Source organism: Octodon degus, unplaced genomic scaffold (genome assembly GCF_000260255.1).
Source record: "Octodon degus isolate 3935 unplaced genomic scaffold, OctDeg1.0 scaffold00144, whole genome shotgun sequence".
Lineage (NCBI taxonomy): Eukaryota > Metazoa > Chordata > Mammalia > Rodentia > Octodontidae > Octodon > Octodon degus.
Window position 1 is genome coordinate 1718129 of NW_004524720.1, and position 10175 is coordinate 1728303.

The 10175-nt window shown below is 39.0% G+C and overlaps 1 protein-coding gene and 1 pseudogene across 6 annotated transcripts in view; one reads left to right on the forward strand and one right to left on the reverse strand.

The window, feature by feature from the left end:
* Cul2 (cullin 2) overlaps nucleotides 1-10175 on the forward strand; it is a 122691-nt gene that overhangs the window by 55694 nt on the left and 56822 nt on the right. For all 6 annotated transcript variants that reach the window (XM_004641830.2, XM_023701934.1, XM_023701937.1 and 3 more), the window contains one exon: nucleotides 9710-9815. In XM_004641830.2, coding sequence (XP_004641887.1) covers nucleotides 9710-9815 — 106 coding nt within the window. The remainder of the gene's footprint in view (nucleotides 1-9709; nucleotides 9816-10175) is intronic.
* Nucleotides 9839-9939, reverse strand: LOC111812824 (annotated as a pseudogene).

Consider the following 10175-nt stretch of genomic DNA (forward strand, 5'->3'; position numbering starts at 1 on the left):
ATGGCCTAGTGTCTTTTAGAAGAATAAAGTGTAATAAATTAGAAACCAGTGACTGTCAAGCATGGGTTTACTGTGGCTTTGGCTTTTATAAAACAATGTTTGCTCTGTGTATTGAACATCTTGCTGTTTGACTTTCTTATCTACCAAAGTGAGATTATCAGAATTCCCAAGCTAAGGGCTGTGGTTATAGATCAGTGTTAGAGCACTGCCTAGCATGAGTGAGGCCCTGGATTGCATCCCCAGCACTGGAGAAAACAACAAAACTTCCAAACCAAAACCAGTTCCAGGGAACCACCATCTTCCAGTAATTTGCTAAAATGACTAACGAAGGGCAAGAGGAGGGGAACCCGGTATGTTTTCCAGGCCTTTTAGAACACATGGGGTTGTTCCTTTGCTACATACATGCGAGTCTACAAAAGGGTGATATTGTAGACACCAAGGGAATGGGTACTGTGCAAAATGGGAAGAGTCTACAATGTTACCCAGCATGCTCTTGCATTGTTGTGAACAAGCAAGTTAAGGGCAAGATACTTGCCAAGAGGATTAATGTGCGTATTGAGCATATTAAACACTCAAAAAGTTGTGATGTCAAGAAAAATGATCAGAAAAAGAAGGAAGCCAAAGAGAAAGGTACCTGGGTTCAACTGAAGTGCCAGCCTGCCCCTCCCAGAAAAGCACACTTTGTGAGGACCAATGGAACGGAACCTGAGTTGTTGGAACCTGTTCCCTATGAATTAATGACATAAACTGGAGGTGTTACTCTGCCATTCAGTACCTAATTGGGAGCTTAACTGTTCTAGGTCCTACGTAAAAATAAAATCATCCTGTGTTGTAAGTGTGGTTTTCTTAGTTGAACAGGTATGTGGTACCTTCTTACCTCAGAAATATTTGCAGCAGATTTTCACTGTACCTAATAATTGTGTCCAGTCTTTACTCTTCAGTATATTCTTGCTGAAAGATATTGCTGAGGTATTGTGCAGGTATATACCCAAAAATTCAAATATTTATAAAATATTTATATTGACTTGAAGATCCTGTAAATCATCATGGGGAAAAGATGTGTCAAAATAAATGGAAGTCACTTCAGAAACAAATGTAAGTCCATTTCAGTTAAATAAATTGTTTAAAACAAAAAAGAAAAAAAAACAAAAAAAAAACAAAAACCAGTTCCATAGCAAGTTGTAGAGGAATTTTCAGGATGAAAGTGAGGACACATGCATGCTTTTGTTGTTGGGGAGAAGGAGGGCCTTTAGTGAATAGATTACAGAAGTAATGTGTGAACTACACAGGCTGTCCCTCCTTAGCCGCACAGTTGTGTAAAGCTAAAGATATATTTTCTTTATTATTATTACCATTTTATGTATTTAGTACAGGGTCTACAAGGTCTCACTACGTAGATTGGATTCCATGGTAATCCTCCCATTTTCAGCCTCCCAAGTGCTGGGATTACAGGTGAATGTCACCATGCCCAGAGTCAATTGCTATCCCAGCATGCCACAGGGGCAGGGGCCTGCAGGGCTGGCGGGGCACACCAGGGATTGAACCCCTGGCCTGCTGCTCTCTGCCTAAGGAGGCGCTTTAGTCCCCTGAGCTATCAGGCAGGCCTTTCTTTGCTGTTATTTAATAGGATACAACATGCTCAACTCCTGCCTTTCAGTGTACTGCTGTGTGCCATATGAATTTTTATTTTATTTTTTGATATTGAAGATTCAACTGAGGGCCTTCCCACTGAGCTACATCTTCAGCATCTTTCCCCACACCCTGTTTTTGTAGTGTTTTTCTTTTTTTGAGATGGGGCCCCACTATGTAGGTCAGGTTGGCTTTGAACTCTCAGCATTCCTCCTGCCTCAGCTTGAGTGCTGGGGTTACAGATATAGATCACTGCCCCTGGCATCTCCAGTCCATTTTATTTTGAGGCATGGTCTTGCTGAGTGATTTCTAAATTGCCTAGGCTGAGCTTGAACTTGTGATAGATGTTCCTGCCTCAGTCTTTAAGACTGCTGAGATAACCTACCTGGTTAATTTTGTACTATTTAGTGAGTACTGTTACACTGGTGTCAGTCATGAACTTTTAGTAACTGGTAGAGGAAATATATATATATATATATGGTATCTTCACTTTTATAGCAGAGGCAGTGAAGGCTTAGAGGGATTATTGACTTCACCTTGGTTCAAACAGGTAATGGTTGAAAGACAGAATTTCAGGCCACATTTGTCAGATTCCAAGCTCATCCCTTTAATCATTTCATTTTACCTTACTCTTGTTGTGTACACATTCTTAATCACTTAAGTAGATTCTATTCTAATTGTTTTTCTTATTCTACACTTTTTTTTGGGGGGGTGACATCTTCCTACTCTTGGTTTTAGTGACAACCTGTGTGTCAATAGCCACCAAAATGTTCATCGCAGGTGTCTAAGTTGTAGAGTCGTTTTGTTTCTAGGAAAGTTGCCATTGTACTCTTGTAGATGTTTGATACTGAGCTTATTTATGCATACCTTGCCCGCAGTATGAGCCAGTTTATCTAAATGGTGACATGATTCTACACCAGGGTGACCCTGGAGTCCCAGGGGTCCTTTGCTTGGCTCTGTCTTGTCTACCTGACCCCCATTATCACATTCTCCACAGAGCTCTGACCTGCCTGCAGTTCTTTGCACTCCTGTTATGGTTCCAGCCCTGCCATTTCCCATGTGGGTGGTTGATGATTATGTCACTGTTGTGGGTCTTGCAGCCATTGATTTCTCATTTGTTCTATCAGGAAAACATTTTGTGTTTCTTTTCTAAACTGCTACTTTGATCAACCTCTGAAATCCTTGGGAACTTTGCTGTGTATGTAGCACAGCCTCAAAGCTGATGTCCATGGGATTCTGTTAACCCAGTGTTTTGTTGGACTCTGGTTATGGTCTCCTGTGACTGATCATTATTTAATCATATTGGTAGACTGTGATGAAATCACTTTCATAGAAGACATAATTGGTAGTTATTAGAAACTACAATTAATAGTAATTAATGAAAACTCTGTAATAGTATTTTACGTGCTTGATTATCCAGGTTATCTTTTGTTTCTAGTCATAGTCTGTAAGGAAAGTGTAATGAAATGTAAAATAAGAAATTGGTTTTGTTTCTAGTTTCTAAAAAATATTTTTATGAAATTGCTACTCTTGTTCAGTCAAATTTATGAGATGAATATTCAATGGCATTAGTCACATGGATTTTGATTTTAAATAAACACAATGACCTGCTGCCCACCTTTCCCCAATACTCTGCACATCAATGCAAATCCTATTGGACCATGTCCAGTACTTAAGGGGAGAATCTGGGTACAGATAGCTCTTATAGTCCTGTGGCCATGAGCCTGGGAATAGTTCTTAGGATGGGGTTTTCCCAGGGCTGGATATCTTAGAGACTTTAATGTTCTGTGGGCTGAGGTTTTACTTCAGTGCACACTTGCCTAGCATGTCTACAGACCTAGTTTTGATCCCCAGCATAGGAAAAAACCCCAACAAACTATATAAGCCTGGTGCAGTGGTATTCACCTTGTAGTCCTAGCTAATTGGGAGACAAGCAGGAAGATCACTTGAGTCCAGGAGTTTATGCCAGCTTCAGTGAAAATGTGACCTTATTTTGAGAGAGAGAGAGAGAGAGAGAGAGAGAGAGAGAGAGAGAGAGAGAGAGATTGGTTTGGTTGATATATTTTTTAAATTTTATTTGTGTGTGTGTGTGTGTGTGTGTGTGTGTCCAGCTCAGCCCACCAGGGGGCGGGGCTGGCTGGCATGTGGTGCTGGGGGATTGAACCGCGGTCCCTGTGCTTTGTTAAGCTTGTTCTAAGTAGGTGCTTTAGACCACTGAGCCATCTCACCAGCCTTGGTTGATATTTTTGACAGTTATGAATTGCATTGCTATTATATTACAGCAAAGCAAGGTTTACTTATTAACTAAACTAATCAGCTGACAGAAGACATTGTTAGAACATGTGCTGCTACATCATACCTAAGTGAACAATCAGGTATTTCCTCTATGGTACAGCGTAGAGTATTTTAGAACTGTTGGAAACTATTTCATTTTCATGATTTCCTGGAACATATGTCATTATTTACAAACATGTGGTTAGTAAATTTTGTTATAAGATACTGCAGTGATATAAAATGGAATAAGAATGAATGGTATCTTTATCAAACATTTAAAATTGTACTGTTTTAAGTAATCATTTTAGGGCCAGGGTTATAAGCTCAGCAGCAGAAGTGCCTGCCTGGCAAGTGCAAGATCCTGAGTTTGATTCCCAGTTTAAAAAAAAGATTTCATTTTAAAAGCTTTAGCTGATGTTTTCAAGAATTACAATAGCTATAAAAAAGATGCAGTTACTGTAAGTTAGATAAATCTTTGCAGTAGATTAGTGAACTAGCTAATCTGTAGATCTAGCAGCTGTTTCTTAGAGCGAAAAGCCAGTGTCAAGAAGTTTACACTCACAGTACCATGTAAATGTATGGAACTACTATAGAATTCAGAACAGGACACATGAAAGCAAAATTTTTAGGTGAATTAGAGACACCAGAAACTCGAAATAAAGATCAGTTAAAAGAGAGTTGTGCATAATCTCAGCCAGAGGGTGAACAAGTGGTTTTGGAGGTTGAAAGAAGTAATGTGATGAGAAGACATGAAGCCCTGGTCAGATGCAATATGGGGAACAGTTAATTGAGTCTAATGTTTCAGGTCGGTGTACTTGTATGGTTACGTTACCAAAGAGAACAAAAAGATAGTTTGGACCAGGGAATCCATATAGGAAGTGCATAAAAATGAGGATGGTAATTAAGTTCCCGTGTTTAGCGTGGAATGTGCTATATTTGTTTATACATTCTACCACACATGGAAGCCATGTGAACAGGGACCTCAGTGTTGACTTTGATCTTCTGTCCCTGGTGTGTGTGCATTGCATAGTGCCTGGGATGTAGTCCCAGGTAGGTAGTCATTGCAGGAAGGTGTCTGTCCAGCCACATCCTAGAAGAATGACATATTGGAAATCAATTCAGAACTTTGTGCTTGCTAGGCAGGAGCTGTACCACTGGGCTATATCTCTAGCCCCAGAATGACCTCTGAGTTCTTAATCCTCCCTGTGCTGTTCTCTTGAGTATTAAATGATGATCATAGTAGTACCACACATGTACCTCATCAAGTTCAGCCTGGTGAATTGCTCTGTGCTGTGGCTGACATGTTCTAAGACCCCAAAAATTGTTACTGGCTACTTTTGTTTCCTGACATTCCTAGCTTTTGTGATGTGGCTCTGGGCTGCTTTTGCAAATTTGTGTTCTCATATTAGGCCTGTTTCACATAGGAACAGGCCCTGTAAGAAGTAAGGCAGCTGTATATCAGCTAGCTGGTTTGTGGAAGTTGGAAGTTATCATTAGTGCAGATGAGTCAGGGCATGCCTGCAGGCTGGGTTTGAGCTCAGAGCTGGGCTGGGGCAGCCATTAAGATCCCTGGGATGGGACAAAGCTTTAGGCAAGCCATCCTCTCTTCCATTCTGTTTTCTCCCTGAATCATATATATGAAAAATTTTTTTCAATTAATTATTTATTTATTTTTTCAGGACTGGGGATTCCTTTGCTTCCCTTGTGCTTGCCAGGGAAGCTCCTTACTCTTCTGAGCCATCTCCCCAGCCCTCTACCTGAATCATATTGCTCTTCCTAGAGTTGAAACACACCAAGAAGTAGTTAGAATTCCAGTGAGAACAGCAGGGAAGGCAACATTGGCATTTGGGAGTGAACACTGATAGTATTTTATAACCAGGTAGGCTACTCTTCCCACTGGCACATGAAGGTTGTAGCTGTGGAGCTTAGCGTATGGATGATCATGAATGTAGGAACAGACCTGGTGTGAGTGTTTGTGAATATACTGCCAGATTGAAGTCCAGGAATTGTATTTTTAATTGTTTCCCACAAATGGTGGATTTATGTTAGGGGATATTTTACTGTCTTTAAATATCAGTTGTCTTTAAGTGAGAAGTGGACCTTTTGTGTTTATATGAAGCATTCTTGAAAAGGGTGTTTTACTATACAGACTTCATGGTTATTGCCTATGTACTTGTACGGTCCATAGCTACATATGGACAGACCTTTTCAAATAGTTTTCTGTTGTGAGCATTAAAGGTTTTTTGTGTGTAGTGATTGTGGATCTCATTGTGGTCCATTCTACCCAGGGGGATACATCGGCAGGAATGAGGAAAAGATAAACAAGAAGACAAGAGCCTGGTTAGGTGGTGACTTGTTTGCCTGGTTGGTGAAAACATACCCTGTACAATAAATAGTAAGGGTTCTTATACCTTTGCAAAGTTACCAACATGAGAAACAGGGTTGCCTAGCGACTAATAGCTCACCACCTGCAGGCAGGATATTTCTCAAGGCTGAGGTAGCTTGACTAAGGTAATGAGGCCTCATCCTACCCTCCCACATAGGATTAATTTCAGCTTCAGTGGCTCCCAACAATAGTGAAATTTAGGGTGATGAAAGTTATGTGAATATGACAAACCCTTTTTATACCTTATATTTTAGAACTGTGTCTTGATCTTTTTGTTTTTGTTTTCTTTGCAGTACTGGGACTTAAAATGAAACTGGGAGTGAGGGGGTGCGGGTGTTAGCTCTGTGTCACTTTCCCAAATCTCCAGTTGTTTCTTTTCCATTTTGAGCAGGGCCTCACTATATAGTAAAGGGTCTACAGGGTCTCACTCCGTAGATAGGACTTGTAGTGATCCTCTTGCTTACAGCCTTCCAAGCGCTGGCTGAGGTTACAGGTGTGTGCCACCATGCCCAATCTCAGCATGGCCCTGCTCCCAGGGCTGGCATGACAGGCCCGGAGATCGAACCCCTGGTGCCTGCATCTGCCTAAGCAGGTTATTTAATCTGCTGAACTATCTGGCTGGCCTCCCTCACTATATAGTTTAGACTGGCCTTGAACTCACTATGTAGCCCTGACTGGCCTAGTGATTGTCCTGCCTCAGCCTTCCAAGGGTTGGGATTACAGACATGTGCCACCATGCCTGACAGTTTAGGTCTGACTCTTGGAATAAATATAAAGGTGTCAGTCATTTTTAGAGTAGAATCTCCCATCCTTTGTGTGACTCTGGTAATAGTATTTTTCTTAAATATTTAAATTATATTTCTAATTTTTATATAAGAAAATTACCTGTATAATTTGGGTTTGCCAGTACAATTGCTTAAATATAGAGTTACCAGAAGATACCTGTTCCATGTTATGCCTAAGATGTTTGATATTCAGACAGATAGTGAGGTTAAGCTCAAGTGCCTATAATGATATAGGGTAATAATAATAAGCTTCTCTTCTGGAAGGTTAACAACCTAAGTTTGCAGACCAAAAATTAGAGAAAAAGAAGGGCTGCAAGTACAGCCAACATTTTGGTCCTAGCCTTTCAAGGTCAGTGAAGACTGAGGACATAGGAGAACCGGTACTGTAACATGATATAACTCAGTTGTGTCCCAAATTTTTTGATCAAGGAGATTATGGGGCCACAGAGGAAAGTGATTGATGATGCAGAGTGTGCCTAGGTAGAGTCACATGGAGAGAAAACATTCTCTCAGGCTTTCACAGAGAGCACATTGGTCAAGCAATGGCTATGACTCATCCACATGGCTGATACTGAAAGGATCTACAAAGTATGGTACAGAGTTTCAGGATAAATCCTGAGGGGATTTGACTGACCTTATCAGACACAAAAGTTACATTTGTTGTTGTATAGATCTTGCTTTATCTTGGTCTTAACCATCCAGCAGAAAAGTATAAAAACGAAGTATAAAAAGTAAATCCATATTAATATGCTGAGCTGTGAAAGGCTCAAGTCAACCACTTTGGACATTGCCAGTCCTATGGAAAACCCACTACCATTATGGACTACTGACCTATATTGGAATATTTTGATGAATTCACACACCTACAATATTTAGATGACAATGGAATGCCCTTCTCTGACAAAGCTATCCAAAAAAAGGGGGATACAAATGAGTGACCATTTTGTATCTGTATACTCAAAATAGGATAGATATACGGCTACTTTCTCTTAATTCAATGAATAGAGAGATTTGTTCTAATAGTGTTCATGGACAGGATATCATGTCTGCATCTTGTACAATGAATAACCACTAAGACAACAATATGCAATGTATTAATTATTGAAACTGTGCTAGTAATGGTTTTGAAGCTGTCTCATTGCTATTTCTCAATGAAATTATTTAAAAAAAATAGTTACCATCTTAAAACTTTATTACACAATGCAACGTTACAATCTGGGTAGTAGTATCTAATCTCTTCCTGAATTCTTTCTGCATTATTGTCATTCTTTGAACACACTTTATACTGTCATTGGTCTTTCATTTTTTCCTGTGGTTGGTATAATTAAAAAAAAGTTCACCCACTAAGCATAATGGCACAGACACTGGTGATGGACATCCTGGTTTGTGTTTTGTTATTGTGCTTTTTTCAGTTATTTGATCTATTAGACCTAATCTAAATTGTAAATTACCTTTTCTTTTTTTTTTTTTTTTTTTTTGAGATAGGGTCTTACTGTGTACTGCAGGCTGACCCAAAACTTGTTTATGTATCCTAGGCTGGCCTCAAATTTTTGCAGTCCTCCTCCCTCATCCTCCCTAGTACTGGGATTACGGGTTTGGGCTACCATACCCAGCAGAAATTACTTTTTTTAATTTTTGTCAGAACTGGGGATTGAACTCAGGCTGTTGCGCTTGCCAGGGAAGCGCTTATTCCACTGAGCCATCTCCCCAGCCCAGAAATTACTTTTTGAGCTCCCATGTTTGGAAAAAATAATGAGTTCCATCTATATCTGGTTGAGAAAATGCATACATATTTTACATTAATTTTTTCCAGGCTGGGGATATAGTTAAGTGGCACAAGGTCCTGAGTTTGATTCCTGGTACCAAAAATGATAGCTTTTCCTTGCTTTTTTTATTGCTTGTAAGATGTTGATCAACTCTGTCAGCACTACCCATAGAATTAATGTAATGATTGAACACTACTGAAACTTTTAGTTACCTTTTTTTTCAAATTCTGTCATTTTTAAGTTCTATCATTTTTCTTCTAAAAAGATCTACCATTTCTGTGTTATGAATAGTTGACAATAAGGAGATGTCTTTTTTTGTCTTTCCATTTCATAACAGACTTTTCATGATATGTTCACATTTCCTTTTTTCAGTTTTTTCTTATAGATCCTTTGGCGCTTTATTCCCGTGTAGTCTTAGTATCCCAAATGTGTCTATTTTGTATTGTAAAAGAAAGTGACTGAGTTCTGGTGAAGTATAAACATATCTAATGTACCTACAATAAGTTTTTAAAGAGTGTAGCACAAAATTGCAGGTTTTTATAAATGAAGTATAAATAAGTAAAACAAAATAACCAAACTTGTATTTTACTAGAAACAAACATCAAAGGGGAATGCATTATTCTAAATAAAGCATACAAAAAGTAGTTGGTATAGAAAAAACAGACAAATGCACAAGTGTCTCGCAAACAAGGGTGGGCTGGTAGACATGACCCCTGCCCTAGAGATCATCCAGGTGACTCAGGGTAAGCTGTCAGGTAGTTAGTTAATTGCTAAACTGTTGTGTAGTTAAGGTATAAATCTAAACTTATTGTTCTGAAGTTTCAAGTTACTTACTATTTTACTGATTTTGAATTATTTTTATTTTTCAGGTATCTCAACACTCAGTATATTAAAAAGAATAAGTTGACTGAAGCTGATCTTCAGTATGGCTATGGTGGGGTAGATATGAATGAACCACTCATGGAAATAGGAGAGGTAATAAACTCTGACTGCAGGCAGAAGTGTGATGTTAATATGTTGAGATAATTTACTTCAATGTATTTTAAACTTATAAGAACAGATACTACACTTGATCTTAGCCAAAAGGCCAAGAAGCGATTTCAGTGTATTTTATAAGGACACAAAATTGACCGTTTTAATGAATTGTTGATATTTAAAGCATCCTAAATATTAAGGAAATATGGTAACAATTTCTTGAGAGTTTTCAGATAAATTAGAGGAACAGAAAAAATGTGATGGTTACTACTTTAGTGATTAAATTTGGGGCCAGATATAGCTCAGTGGCATAGTGCCTGCCTGGCAAGTGTAAGGTACAGAGTTGGATTCCTTGTTAAA